This window comes from Echeneis naucrates, chromosome 4, assembly GCF_900963305.1.
Source record: "Echeneis naucrates chromosome 4, fEcheNa1.1, whole genome shotgun sequence".
NCBI classification, from domain to species: domain Eukaryota; kingdom Metazoa; phylum Chordata; class Actinopteri; order Carangiformes; family Echeneidae; genus Echeneis; species Echeneis naucrates.
The window spans coordinates 19,010,853-19,026,507 of NC_042514.1; the positions used below are offsets into that span (position 1 = coordinate 19,010,853).

General features: G+C 43.0%; 1 protein-coding gene across 1 annotated transcript; it reads right to left on the reverse strand.

Annotated features, from left to right (window-relative positions):
• Positions 1-2,856: 2,856 nt before the first annotated feature.
• Positions 2,857-6,080, reverse strand: LOC115041822 (cornifelin homolog A-like). Its single transcript, XM_029499648.1, has 4 exons — positions 6,007-6,080; positions 4,333-4,407; positions 4,031-4,218; positions 2,857-3,066 (listed from the first exon to the last, which is right to left on the reverse strand). The coding sequence occupies exons 2-4, from the start codon at positions 4,394-4,396 to the stop codon at positions 2,869-2,871; spliced, it is 450 nt and encodes a 149-aa protein (XP_029355508.1). The 5' UTR covers positions 4,397-4,407; positions 6,007-6,080; the 3' UTR covers positions 2,857-2,868.
• Between the last annotated feature and the right edge of the window lie 9,575 nt (positions 6,081-15,655).

Genomic DNA, 15,655 nt, shown 5'->3' on the forward strand with positions numbered 1-15,655 from the left:
AAAGTCAGTGCTTTGGAATTTGCAAGGAAGTGACATCACGATATACACCTGTGTCTAATATATACAAGTTTGTTTCGTGTTTTACAAATCAGCGTGTGCACTGGTTGACGTCCCTCCCTCCCTCACCCCTTCGATGTCACAGTGACGTCTACCTGCGTCCCCCGGGGAGTATAAAAAGCAGCTGTGAGCTCTCTCCTCTTCACAGCTGAACGTCCTGAGACTCTGGGGGACGTTCAATTGGCCAATTCCGCTAATGAGTCAGCCATTTGAGTACCTAATGATTGATTGATTGTGTGGGGCCGCTGCCCCGTGCGAGGTCCGGTTGCCAGTATTTGCTGACTGTTATGTGTCAAAGCACCAGGTATCCAGCAGCTTATCCTTTACACACAATAACTTTAAGGACTGTGGCTAAAGCTCTAACACAGTTCATACCTGCGTTTGGTAATCCCAGAGTCATCCAGAGTGACCAGGGTTCTAATTTTTCTGACCACCTTTCGGCCCAAGTGTTGAAACTCCTAGGGATCAGGCATAACCAGTCATCAGCTGAGGTGCATGAGTTTAGAGCTGGTGATCAAGTTTTGGCTCTCTGTCCGTTGGTGAGTTCACCCTTTCAGGCCAAGTTTTCAGGTCCTTATACAGTAGTTAAACGTATTTCAGATGAAAATTATTTGATTTCAACCCCTGGTCATAGGAAACCTGTAAAACTGTTCCATGTCAATCTTCTTAAACCATATTATGCTCCCTCCTCTAGTGTGTCCAGTGCTGACCAGGAGGGGGCAATGCCAGTGAGTCCTGCCTGGGGACTGGTGAAGTGGGACTGGTTTCAGGTGAATGTATGGATGATGCTGTTCCTGAGCCTGATGAGGGATTGTTGTCGGATCGGTTGAACAATTCAGAGGCCCTTAAGAATTTGAAAGGGTCGCTTGGCCATTTGACAGAAGCACAGGCTATGGAATTTGAAAAGATTATTAAGAACTTGAAAGAGTTGTAGAGTGCTATTTTTGCGTTTGTTATTTCCAGCTTCACTCTCATCCCAATCCAGTAGTTTTAATGCCTAAACTAAAATTGTCTCCATGTATATGTATAAATGCACATCTTCTGCTGATGTTAATTTGCTTTACTCACTTTTAAATATGACATTTGGACAAACTCCAAATTCAGTAGTCAGGTGGGTGATCAGGTTGTGTGTGTTCCATTGAAAATAACACCTCAATACACAGAACATTGCTGTTTGGTAAATTTGGCCTTTTTAATTAAGTTTATTTTGTATGTGTGTGTGTGTATGTAATCTCACATATTGCTCAAAAGTAAGCTACTTTCGATGCTCATTGTCTTCTCATCAGAGAAAAGAATGAGCCTTGAATGAGACTGCAAGTTATTTCCTCTAGTCTCAACTATGACTCCTGCAAATTGTTCTCTCACCTATTTCTCCTGAATTTTAGGAGAAACATGACAAACAGGTTTGACAAAATAGAAACTGAAATGAGGCTCAAAAGAGAATCCCAATTTTGTCTCCTGAACGCATTTAAGGCTGGGTTTCTTCCCCAATACAGCTGTGGAGTTTTACTGAAACACACAACCCCATGGCTAAAGGTTTCCAGGTAGACTCAGAACTTTTCCTCTCCTCATGTACAAATGAACTTGATGGCAACATAATCTTACATGACCGTTTTTGCTGTTGAATCGAGGGCAGCGGTGTGGCTGTGGTGTAAAGGTGGTTAATTACGACATCTAGTGGCAGTGAAAATTGCTTACAGAACATTTAAAGAAATGAGGGCTTCATACCATCTTGTTTTTCGATCTTCCCACAGGCCCCTCCCTTCTCCCTGCTTCTGGGGAGACCTGCAGGTAGTCCACCGTCCTAACACACTGACATAGAGGATTACATGTGACTCTATATCGCCTTTGCACTTGTGTGCACGAATGTTTTTCTGTCCATGTTCCGGTGAGATAGAACAAATACAAAGAGGACTGCTGTTCTCCTGTATTTGGACAAATCTGAGTTGTGAACCGGACCAGGCCCCTGGCTGAGCCGTTTCTTTTCCGGGCTCAGTTTTTTTTATGTATATATGTGTATGTGTGTGTTAGTGGTTGGCTGCCATCAAATAACTTCTATGTAAAGACAAATTGGCACACAAGCATCCTGAGCAGACAATAAAATCACACCGCACAGTGTTTCCTAAACACAAACAGTATATGAAAATCGACACAGCCGCCAAGGGTGAAAATTCACTCTGTGAGTAACAGACTGTGCCACATGTGGTGACTTGCAAGAGAAAAGAACTGCTCATGTCCATTTCCCACACTTCTCCCTCTTCCACCTGGAAATGGATTACAAAATGTCCTGTTTTATTTAAGTAACAGGCCAAAACCTGTAACCTGTAGTATTATTGGATAGAGAAAAGCACAAAATCCTAATTTTAGTTTCAGTAAGAGGACTAAAATATTTTTTGACAATTTCTTTAGGTCATTTTACACCTTCGTGCAATGGTGCATGTTGTGCCTCATCCATGGGAGCCCCATCTTCCCAAAGATCCAAACAGCTACAGCCAGGATGAAAAGTTAAATATAAGAAAAAGACGTTTTATTTCATGTAAAAGTGATACTAAACTAAGGTAGGCTTTGGGTGGACCCAGTCCAAAACGACAAACAAAAGAAATCGAACTGAGGGAGAGGTAACTGACCTAAAACAAAAAGAACAAAACCAAAAAAGTTAACCTCCCTAATTAAGAAACGCAGGAGAAAATGGGTGAACAAAGCAAATGGTGGTCCAATTATAAATAACACAGTGGTTATTGGATTTCAGAGGTCCTTCAAAAAACCAATTGATTTTTTTTTTTTTTTTTTTTTGCGGAGAAGCCACAGAGCTCAGTATGAAGCTACCACGACGCCTGGTGGTCCCCCAAAGATGACAGGAGCTGTGGGTCCAGGAGCCATCGTCACTGGAGCAGGCTGCATGTTGACGACGGTGACATTTTTCTTGCGATTTTTTAACTCACGATGCATCTGACACCAGGAACACCACATACAGAAACAGGAAGTTGCAATGTCCTTACAGAGAGAGCCCTGCAGAAAAAAAAACAAAGCACAAATGATGCAGTTTTTATTAAAACCCATGATTATTAAGTCCAGTCCTTTCTCCTGATGAAGCTGGAGGGAGTTCTGCACTGGATGGAAGGAGGAAACTGTTACAGAGGTCAACAACTGTTAATGTGCATGTGAGGATATGAAGGTTCTCAAACGATCTGTTCGAACCATTTCAATCAGGTTTCCGCCAACAGCACAGCACAGAAAAAGCCCTCCTGAAAGTAACAAACGGCCTGCTTCTCTCTTCTGACTCTGGCCACCTCAACATCCTCATCCTTCTCAACCTCACGGCAACCTTCGACACCATCAGCACCTCCATTCTCCTCTTCCGCCTGGAATCATCCCTCAGCATCTCCGGCACTGCCCTATCTTGGTTAATGTCCTACCTCACTGACAGACAACAATTGCACCTCCTCCCCTGCTCCTCTGCTCCAAGGCGTCCCCCAGCTTTCAGTGCTTGGCCCTCTTCCTCCTCTACATGCTCCTGCTTGGCAACATCATCCACCATCATGGTCTCCACTTCCACTGCTATGCTAATGACGTAGCATCAGCGTAGCAGTGGAACGTACATCTCCACCAAATCCATCAACACCACTTCTCATTCCACCCTCACCCACGGCCTCCCCAGAATGAAGTCATGGATGCAAGCCAATTTCCTCCAGCTGAACTGTGACAAATCAGAACTCATCATCATTGGCCTCAAATCCCTCGTCAACATCACCCGCAACTCCCACCTCATCATTGACAACCCCACTCTGCTCCCTTCCCCACACATCCGCAACCTCGGCGTCATCTTCGATAATAATCTCTCCTTTGAACACCATATCAACCACAACTGAGTCCTATGGAAAGCGCTATATAAAGGAAATGCATTATTATTATATGAGGATCGTTGAAAATGGAAAATGGATGAATCTGAATATATACTTCAGTAGTCTCATACCTGGATACCATATTTGTGTCGAATGCCAACCCTCAGAGCCAAGGCAGCAGGAGGTGCACAAAGAGGTATTCCACAGGCTGCTGTTATGGCAGGGCTGCAGAGGTCACATAATGGGAGACAACGGTTCTCCCCAAATTTTCCTGAAACTGTGCAGGCAAGGCAAGGGCAACACCAGAAACCATAGCAACCTGCAAAACACGAGTTGGAATTTATAGGATGACAATCTAAGTTTGTTTGTATCCGTGAAAGGAACGTTAAATGTGACAGATTATGTGTAAAATAAATTTGATTCTTTTTCTTACAGGATTTTACGTCATCAAAGCAGTCAAACAGGCCAGTGTTCCAGGTTGTCAAGGGATATGCCATTGCCGATTCAACTTTACAGCAGAGAAGAATGAACATGAAAGTACACAAATCAATTTTTTTCTGATCACTTTTGAGCACCTGGTGACATTCATCTGTACCTTTACAAATGCAAATTCATAATTTACACATTGTTAAACTCAGGGTGGTCGGCATAGTAGTTAGCGTTGTCACCCCACAATAAGAAGTTCCAGGCCTGGGGCCTTTCTGTGTGGAGTTTGTATGTTCTCCCTTTGTCTGTGTGGGTTTCCTCCCACCGTCCAAAGACATGCATGTTTGGGTTAATTGGTGATCTACCCCGCCCTCGCTCAATGTGAGCTGGGACCTGCGACTGAATGTGAATGAACAAAATGTCAGAGCCTTCAGATGCTGTTTCATTTATTTAATTCACTTCTTTCCACGACTGCTTGTTTTTGCTGTTTTTGTTGACATACATGTCACTAAATCCTTAGTTTCATTTAGTCCACTTAATTTGGATTTTATGACTAGTATTGCTCATTACTGGCTCAAAGCAGTAACATATACATTTTTAGTACATACATATTTTGATTTATGTTAACTTGCACATTTGTATATTTTGCTGTTGTAAATAACTTTTTTGCATTGTATTTTATGTTGTGCAGTTTGTCTGATATCTGGCTGCTGTAACGGAAGAATTTCCCAGTTAGGGATCAATGAGGTACATCTATCTATTTACAGTACAGGCCAAAAGTTTGGACATACTTTCCTATTCATTTGAATGAGAAGGTGAGCTCAAACTTTTGGCCTGTACTGTATCTGCCTATCTATCTATCTATCTATCTGTCTGTCTATCTATAAACTCAGGGGACAGCAAGTCCATACCTGAATTGTGTGAATGTGAAATCATTGTAAGTCAAGTAGGTCTCTAAACAAAAACCTGTGTTTTAATTGTGAGGAATTTATTCAGCGATACTTCTGGCCTCTCAGCAGCTAACCAGTTGGTACTGATGATTTTCATTACATGACTAATTGTAGCACAACAACAATCAGGACTTTTGTTGGACCTTTGGTTCCTTAAATGCTGTGCTGAATCAGCCTCCTTTAATCTAAATACAGTACAGGACAAAAGTTTGGACACACCCTCTCATTCAAATGAACAGAAAATGTGTCCAAACTTTTGGCCTGTACTGTAAATAAGCATTAAAATGAGAGCAATAATACCAGTTCCAGCAAAAGTGCTGTCTGTATTTGAAAACAGGTAAATGCACTGCATGTTTATTTTTTTGTTTGTTTGTTTGTTTTATTGGCGCTTCAAAATGCTTTACATGAGGTCATGGCCATGTATATGTTCACACATTCATATAACACTTTTTATAGGCATACAGTGCTTTTATACAAAAATATGTCAACAGCTCATCACCTGCAGTTATATGAGGAACAATTTGGAGTTCCTGTCCAAAGACTGTTGAAATAATCCACCCTCTATATATTAAAGAACTTCCTGAGCCTTAAACGCCCCATCTTTTTTGTATTTTGTGCAGGGTTTGTCTGTACAAGGTACAATGTACCAGTTCTGAGTTGTTATCTTTAGTTTCTGCAGCAGTAAGATAAAGCTTTAACTTTACTATTAAGATAAAAACTAAAAGTCTTACCTGATTGAGTAGACAGTCTTGTTATAACTCAGGAGGGTTGCAAAGCTATGTGTACTGTTCGAGGAGCCGCATTTATCTCATGTCAACAAAGTCACAAACATGCAGCAGAACCTGACTGTACAAGGAGGGGTGTTCACTAATGGGCAATATATTTTTAGTTAAATACAGCTGTAGCAAATCATCTGAACACTAAATGGTAAAAATAAGTTCCATGTCACAGAATCAGAGCAATACACTCCCATACAATAGAATATTTTGTTATACATAATCACATAAATACACTTATTTACCTTGCTTTTGGCTACTGTTCTCAAAGTAATTCCTCAGCAAGTCATTTCCAAAATCCCTTTGAAATCAGAATTATAATGTGCTCAATTGCAGATGCCGCAGCCTCTCTGATACAGTATCTAATATTATAGTATTTTTATGTATGAGAAGAGTCAAATCAGTGCTTCACTGTGACAAAATAAATGGTAACACAAGTGACCTGCAGCCAAAAAGGATTAAGTTAGACAAATGATCTCAAAATACATTTCAATTAGGTTGTTTAAAATGATTCCTTTTCATAACCGTGCATTTACTACAATCTTTTCTATTTATTTATTTGGATTACTATTTCACTGTGATACATATTAATGAACTCTTCAGTAAATATGTACCAGATAGCCAGAAGGCCAGTTTCCATCTGTAGCGGTGGCCAGATGTTACAATAGCCTCCCTGACCTGCCTGTTGCTGCTGCTGCTGCTGCTGCCACCACCTTGTGTGTAGTGATCACTGCTGCAGAGACAAACCACAGTTCAAAAACAATAAAACAGTTTGAGCAGCCAGGACTCCACCGATATATCCAGACATCCTCACAAACAGGGAGGCAGAGCCCCATAACACCCACTTTCACGTCTTAAGCCTTGATTGTCACTAAAGTCATGCAATTACACCTTGTTATTGTTTCAAATGTGACCGATGTCATGCTGCTTTACTGAAAGGACGTTAGCTGAGCTCAGACAGACTGGCAGGCAGCTCGGATGCTCTGAGGGAGGGCGTGTGACGTCATTGTGTCTTCAAGCACTGGGCCGACGAGATTAGTCTCCATGACAACTGCACGTCGTTTGAAAGACATTTGATTGCGACTCTGGTTTTGTGGACACTGTCACGTGATGACTTTCTGGCCAGCTCCGCATCTAAACGCAGCAGTTTACAGCAGCTCCACCCTTTTCTGCCGTCATCTCTCCATCTCTGATAGCTCCCGCCATCCCGCTCACTAAGATTCGGGCACATGGGGCAGCAGCCAATCAGGTGCGAGTTCCAATGTTTTCGACCAATCATCAGCGATTAGAGTGACAGTGACGTCCAAACTCCCTCACCCCTTCGATGTCACCGTGACGTCTACCTGCCTCCCCCGGGGAGTATAAATAGCAGCTGTGAGCTGTCTCCTCTTCACATCTCCCCACAGGGGAGAGCTGAACGTCCTGAGACTCTGGGGGACGCTCAGGCTCCGGCCTGAGAGTCACTGACGGTGCCTTTCGGTAAGGGGCGCTGTCGGTGGGGGCCTCTGTGTCAACTTGGACGATCTGAGGCTCGTCCTGAAAAGCCTCCCAGAAGAGGACAAGTACAGGAGGACTGCTGTTCTCCTGTATTTGGACGAATCTGGGAGGCTAACCGGACCAGGCGCCTGGCTGAGCTGTTGTTTTTTTATTTAGGGCTCAGTTTAGAAAAAATAGTTAATTAACTATTATTAAAATTTATGTTTCTTGTTTGTTTGTTTGTTTGTAATCTCTCTCTCCCTCTCTCTCTCTCTCTCTCTCTCTCTCTCTCTCTCTTTCCCCCTTTCTTCCCCCCCTTTCTTTCCCTCTTTCCCCCCCTCTTTCTTTCCCCCTTTCTTCCTCCCCCCTCTTTCTTTCCCCCCCTTTCTTTCCCCCTTTCTTCCCCCCCCTCTCTTTCCCCCTTTCTTTCCCCCCCTTTCTTTCCCCCCTCTTTCCCCCCCCCCCTTTCTTTCCCCCTCTCTTTCCCCTTTCTTTCCCCCCCTTTCTTTCCCCTTTCTTCCCCCCCCTTTCTTTCCCCCCTCTTTCCCCCCCCCTTTCTTTCCCCCTCTCTTTCCCCCTTTCTCCCCCCCCCTCTCTCCCCCCCCCCCTTTCTTCCCCCCCTCTTTCTTTCCCCCCTTTCTTTCCCCCTTTCTTCCCCCCCTTTCTTTCCCCCCTCTTTCCCCCCCCTTTCTTTCCCCCTCTCTTTCCCCCTTTCTCCCCCCCCCTCTCTCCCCCCCCCCTTTCTTCCCCCCCCTTTCTTTCCCCCTTTCTTCCCCCCCTCTTTCTTTCCCCCCCTCTCTTTCCCCCTTTTCCCCCCCTCTTTCTTTCCCCTTTCTTCCCCCCCTTTCTTTCCCCCCCTCTCTTCCCCCCCCCTTTCTTTCCCCCTTTCTTTCCCCCCTCTCTCCCCCCCCCCTTTCTTTCCCCCTTTCTTCCCCCCCCTCTTTCTTTCCCCCCCTCTCTTTCCCCCTTTCCCCCCCTCTTTCTTTCCCCCTTTCTTCCCCCCTTTCTTTCCCCCTTTCTTCCCCCCTCTCTTTCCCCCTCCCCCCCCCCTTTCTTCCCCCTTTCTTTCCCCCCCCTCTTTCTTTCCCCCTTTCTTTCCCCCTTTCTTCCCCCCCCTTTCTTTCCCCCTTTCTTCCCCCCCCCCTCTTTCTTTCCCCTTCTTCCCCCCCTTTCTTCCCCCCCCTTTCTTCCCCCCCTTCTTTCCCCCCCCTTTCTTCCCCCCCTTTCCTTTCCCCCTTTCTTCCCCCCCTTTCTTTCCCCCTTTCTTTCCCCCTCTCTTTCCCCCTTTCTTTCCCCCCCCTTTTCTTTCCCCCCCCTTTCTTCCCCCCCCCTTTCTTTCCCCCTTTCTTCCCCCCCCTTTTCTCCCCCCCCTTTCTTTCCCCCTTTCTTTCCCCCCCTCCTCTCCCCCCCCCTTTCTTCCCCCTTTCCCCCCCTCTTTCTTTCCCCCCTCTCTTCCCCCCCCTTTCTTTCCCCCCTTCTTCCCTCTCTCTTTCTCCCCCCTTCTTCCCCTCTCTCTTCCCCCCCCTCCCTCTCTGCCCCCCCAACCTGAGATTAAACCTTCCAAGTGCTTGCTCTGATTTCATTTCATTATTTTTCAATCAATACAAATATTTTTCATCAACTACTTTGCAGCCTGTCTGTTTCACAGAATAAACACTTCAATGTCAAATCAATCAAAGAGTGCATCCAAACCTACTCGTTCACTTGGGTAGTCATTTTTTATCATGATGTTTCTCCTTTGCTGCTGCAGCGGTGAAACATGTGCTCATCCTCTCCATGGGCCTGCATTAACACCTCCAACTCCATCGGGTTGATATAACTGCATCTTTTTTTTTCCCCGGTTGTCTCAAGGTCGACATACTCAGAGTTGATTGAACCAACTCACATCAGCTGTTCTGGAACCGGATATTCAGACTTTCCCATCTCAGAGTAAAATCATTCAAAGGATATTTTGCTGGGCATGATTGTACATCATTTGATCATTTCATTTTTTTTTAAATTGACTTAAGCTATTAAACAAAATAAATATTCATTTAAACCCCTAATAAAATGTTTTAACGTCATCTCATTTAATAGCCCACTGAGTAAATGAACACATACAATGTTTACCCATTTTTATTGAAGTAATTCAAAAAGTGACGTGTACACAAACGAAAATAAAATCTACTCATTAAAAAAAAAGAGACTGCTTAGCCAACAGAAAGAAGGCAGAGGCCTGAAAAATGAGTGGAGCTGTCACCACCACCTCTGACAGAGGCTGTGGAGCTGAGGACATCCCGGGGTCACCCCCCAGGACACAAGTGCCTACATCAGATGTAAGTATAAACTTCTGTCTTTTAAAAAAGAAAACATATATATGTAACACTTCTTGTGTATATATGTCTGCACCCCGCCCCCAACAGTTGTGGATGGTGTCATCTGCCTCGTTCAGCCTCCGACTGAAACTCTTGAACATCTCTTGAAGCTAACATAACTTAGTGATTACCAATGGCCTCTCACTTTTTCCCCCTCTGCTGCTCTGTGTTTCATGTTTAGTTTCCTTCTCAACTTCCTTTAGTGATAACGCTAAATGTCAAAAATGCAGTTTGTTTTGACATATGGAGGTGAGATTAAGTGAGCTAGCCAGACCCCTGTTGTCGGTGTGGGCCGACCTAGAGCAGCTCAGAGAGTTACTTCTCTCCCAGACATTCTCCAGCAGTCAGGATCTAGTCACAGCAGCAGCCCCCGGTTCAGCAGGGAGGGAGGGGGAGGGGCTGGCAGGGGTGGTCTTCCCCGGATGTCCCTCAGCAGTAAAGACGTCAGTGTACGCTGACGACATAATAGTGATTTTAAACACACAGAGGGACATTTGTGTTTTAGAGGAGAATGTGGCACTTCTTAACAAACTGTCTTCAGCCAGAGTGAAGTTTTGATAGTAAAACTTCACTGCTCCCTGCTGGACAAACTGCTCAGGAAAGGAAAGGAAGAAAGGTGTTCCCTCTGCAGACCTTCATCCTGGGACTCAGGTAAAGGAGGGCCACCAAAAACAAGAGCCAGGTGATCAAATTCATCTTGAAACAGTCAAAAATGACCATCTACGTCTCCAGGAAGAGGAAGGTTGAGGACAATGTGGACACTAACTCGGTCCTCCTGTTCAGCAGGAAAGCCAGAATGCTGACTGATTTCAAATATTACAGAGAAATGCAAGACCTGGACCAGTTCAAAGAGGCCTGGACTCAGGGTCTGGTCCTGTGCTCAGTGGAGGAGGACCAGCTCCTCTTCTGCGATCAGCTGCTCTGATCAATTTGTGCGTTTGTGATGCAAAGTGACAGAAAGATGTGATTAAACCTGTCTCTGAAAATGAGTAAAATAAAGTTGGTTTAAAAATAACCCCCCCCACCGAGGCAGATAGCTGCCCCCCCTGAGTCTGGCTCTGCCTGAGGTTTCTGCCTCTTAAAGGAAGTCTTTTTTTGCCCCTTTTGCCAAGTGCTTGCTGGTGGGGGCATCTGTTGGGTCTCTAAATCATTTTAGAACGAAATGAAGAACATAAAACACTCAATACTGCACATTGTAGTGTAGGGCTGTTGCTATTGAACATTTTAGTAATCAAGTATTCTACCAAAAATTCCATCGATTAATCGGACAAAACATTTGTTTCATTAGTTTTTCACAATTGCTAAAACATTTTTTGAAACTACCTTTTTCACAAAACTGCACACAAACCAATTTTTCAAACTACATTCTCGAAACACTTGAATCTAGTTACAAAACTGAGTAATCACCTCAAAATACTTTTAACTGCCCTGTTTTATTTTGAAAATCTTGTGATTAATTTTTGCTTGTGACACAGCTAATGTGCTTCACCTGTGTCTTGTCTAGTCACTGTGTATTTAAGTCCTGTTTAGTCTGTTGGATCCTTGTCCCTGATCACATGTTGTCTCTGCCCGTGTCTCTCTGCTTGTCTCATATGGCCTGCCTGCCCTCTTTCCTGACTCCTGCCTGTGTTTGTCTACCTGTCGTCCCTCTGTCTTTTATTTTGTAGTTTTGTTTTTTTTTTTGGTTTCTTTGCCATTAAAGTATTTTTCACCTCAGTACCCAATCTGTGACTCCTGCATTTGGGTCCCCATTCCACCACCACCTGCAACAACAATTGTGACACAAAACTAATGGCCTCATCATCATTCACATAGCAGGCAAAACAAAAATCCTGCAGGAGTGATCAGGGACATTAATAGTTACACATATGCACACACGCACGCATGCACACACAACCCCACAACCACTCACACACGTATATATATATGTGTGTGAGTGGTTTCACTATAACTGACCATTTATTCCAGCACGAAGGGCTTCATACCATCTTGTTTTTCGATCTTCCCACAGGCCCCTCCCTTCTCCCTGCTTCTGAGGGAGACCTGCAGGTAGTCCACCGTCCTAACACACTGACATAGAGGATTACATGTGACTCTATATCGCCTTTGCACTTGTGTGCACGAATGTTTTTCTGTACATGTTCCGGTGAGATAGAACAAATACAAAGAGGACTGCTGTTCTCCTGTATTTGGACGAATCTGAGTTGTGAACCGGACCAGGCCCCTGGCTGAGCCGTTTCTTTTCCGGGCTCAGTTTTTTTTTATGTATATATGTGTATGTGTGTGTTAGTGGTTGGCTGCTATCAAATAACTTCTATGTAAAGACAAATTGGCACACTAGCATCCTGAGCAGACAATAAAATCACACCGCACAGTGTTTCCTAAACACTTCTCCCTCTTCCACCTGGAAATGGATAAGTGGTAGAAGATGACTGAGTTTTCGTGGTGTTGTATGACTGAACAAAGCATAAATTTGATTCTTGCCATCACTATGAAACATAGATTTTTTTCATGATCAGAGTAATTAGAAAATGTCCTGTTTTATTTAGGTAACAGGCCAAAACCTGTAACCTGTAGTATTATTGGATAGAGAAAAGCACAAAATCCTAATTTTAGTTACAGTAAGAGGACTAAAATATTTTTTGACCATTTCTTCTGCCAGGATGAAAAGTTAAATATAAGAAAAAGACGTTTTATTTCATGTAAAAGTGATACTAAACTAAGGTAGGCTTTGGGTGGACCCAGTCCAAAACGACAAACAAAAGAAATCGAACTGTGGGAGAGGAAACTGACCTAAAACAAAAAGAAGAAACCAAAAAAGTTAACCTCCCTAATTAAGAAACGGAGGAGAAAATGGGTGAACAAAGCAAATGGTGGTCCAATTATAAATAACACAGTGGTTATTGGATTTCAGAGGTCCTTCAAAAAGCCACTTGATTTTTTTTTTTTTTCAACATAAATGCACACAGTAACAGGACAGATTCTACACCTCTAAATTTAGTTTTTCTTCCTCTCCCCAGAAATATTCAAATAATAACCTGCTTTTGCAGTCAACCACCACAGCCTAGTCACACCACAGATGTTTGATCACATTTCTTTCACAACATTTTGCCGAGAAGCCACAGAGCTCAGTATGAAGCTACCACGACGCCTGGTGGTCCCCCAAAGATGACAGGAGCTGTGGGTGCAGGAGCCATCGTCATGCAGCCTGCTAATGTTTAAATACACATTAAACATGTTGATGTTTAATGTGTATTTATCATTTAAGAAAAAAAATGTTCTAAAGTAGTGGAGTTGCATAATGCTGTTTAAGAATGATCATAACTTCAATTTTACCTCAAGAACATCAACTCTTTGGAGCCATGATATAATTTTCAGTATAATTGAACCCTAACCCTAACCCTGATCTGACCTAAAATGAATTCAGTTTTTTTTTTTTTTTTTGGACACTAGGTGGTGCATCCACTGAAAAAACATGGCTCTCAGGTGAGGAGAGGCAGGTGTAAGTGGAATGCAAAAGTTTTTTTGATCGTGACTGTCAGTGTGACTGTGCCTCAGCAGGATATTGCTTTGTGATTTCTGAATTGGTGAATTGGTGAATTCTGATTTAATATTAACCCCAATGGCGATTCTAGGGGCGGGGCCACAGGGGCATTATTATACAGGAATTATTAAAATTGTAATATTGTGCCAATGCAAAAGGCAGAACTAATATGTGCAGCTCAACATTCTAGTTGGATCCTTTAGTCCGTTGCACCACTGAAAACAGTGGTCAGTTTTGTAGATACACCGTGAAAAAGATGATTGGGAAGTTACAATCCTCTCGTTGGGCATCAATACTGAGGGCAGTTGCAATTCTTGTGAATTGACGTTTTCTACGTTAAAGCTTGTGAAAACAACTCCACCATGAACGACTAGAGATTAAGCAATATGGGTGTACTGAGCATTGAGTCTTGACACATTTGTTGATTTGTTTGCCAGAAGTCACCAAAAACGCAGAATACAGTTGCTGTAATAGTAGAGCAGCCACTCACTCATCTTGATCCACTTTATTCGTATCCGGGTTGCGGGGCTGCTGGAGCCAATCCCATCACACATTGGGCGAGGGGCAGGGTACACCCTGGACAGGTCGCCAGTCCATTGCAGGGTCAACACACAAGGACAAACAGAGACAAACAACCACTCATGCTTGCATTCACACCTGCAGTCAATTTAGAGTCTCCAGTTAACCTATACATGCAGGTCTTTGGACGGTGGGAGGAAACTGGAGTACCTGGAGGAAACCCACACAGACAAGGGAGAACATGCAAACTCTGCACAGAAAGGACCCAGGCTGGGAACTGAACCTTCAACCTTCTTATTGTGGGGCAACAGTGCTAACCACTACATACTGTATTTATTTAATTTTGAACTGGGAAACTGAACCAAGGCTGCATCTAACACTTAGTTTCATTATCAATTCATCTGCTTAATATTTTTGTAAAATGTTATCATTGTTTTATATTTGTGTCTCAAATGTAATATTCTGAACCATTCACTTTGCTTAAATTGGTTAAGATTTATCAAAATAAAAATAAATAAAATATGATTTCGAATCTTTGTCTTTGTCTTTTGCCCCGGGCTGATTGTGCCCCTCTGACAGAACCCCTGGCCCTCTCAGTAAAATTGGTCTCAAACAGACAGATGTTCTCAAACTGACATTGTTGGTGATTTCTCTGATTAACAGAAAGTAACAACAGGTTATACTTGTCCAATGGAAGATAAAAAGTGCATGTTTTTGAATACTATCAAACAACACAGTTGTTTGATAGTATCTGCGGTAACAGATAAAGTAGTAAGAACGGTAAAGGTGTATTTAAAAGAGGGATTAATACTGAAATAAGGTGAATGAATGTGTGTTTTTTATATATATAGGCACCATTGAGCATTTGACTCTATATCTTATTAGAAACAACTAAGCAAAAGGCTTTTTTTTACCGATACCGATACCAGGATTGGGTATCGTTCGGATACTGGGCATGAATACTCATACTAGGGAGGCATGCGGTTTACAGCAGGGAAGTGAAGCATCATGTCAGCAGTGTAGAACTATTTTCAGGTGAATGAGCGACAAAAACAAAGCAGAATGCAAATTATGTCGGGCAAAAGTCTCGAGAGGACGGACAAAATCTACCGCTTACAAACACAAGCAACTTAATTAAGCATTTGAAATCCCAGCACGACGCATAATATAAGGAGTTCACTCGTGACACCATCAGGAGACAACCAACTTTGCAGCAGGTGCTGGCTAAGCGTGAGTTTAGAGCACCTTTGTTAAATTTCAGTACTCAGTACATGACAAAGTTTTACTGAAATCTTACACTATTTGTGGCAGTGCCATGTTTATAAAAGCACTAATGTTGAATGTATGTTTATCTGTATGACAATTTTGTTAAATTTGTGTTTGTCGCAAATTTCACTGCAGTACAGTCACTCATGTACAAGAAAATCATACTGACAAATGTTGTTGGAATATCTGTGGAAAAAAGAAATTTCAAGTATATTTATGTGTAATGGCCTAAGTACTCGGTATCGGTATTGGTGAGTACTTAAATGCAAGTACTCATACACTACTTGTTTTGGAAAAAAGCGGTATCAGTGCATCCCTAGTTATTTAATAGTAATAATTAAAGAGACAATTTGTTCATTCACTCATCTTCTACTGTCCATCTACTATCCATTTCTGGGTCGCAGGAAGAGCTAGAGCCAATCCCAGCTCACACTGGACAGGTCTC

Excerpts from the sequence above, each read along its gene's own strand:
- LOC115041822 (XM_029499648.1), bottom strand. The coding sequence starts at position 4,396 with ATGGCATATCCCTTGACAACCTGGAACACTGGCCTGTTTGACTGCTTT. Across the intron at positions 4,219-4,332 it reads CTTTGATGACGTAAAATCCT|GTTGCTATGGTTTCTGGTGT; the intron begins GTAAGAAAAAGA and ends CGTGTTTTGCAG. Across the intron at positions 3,067-4,030 it reads GACACAAATATGGTATCCAG|GGCTCTCTCTGTAAGGACAT; the intron begins GTATGAGACTAC and ends TTTTTTCTGCAG.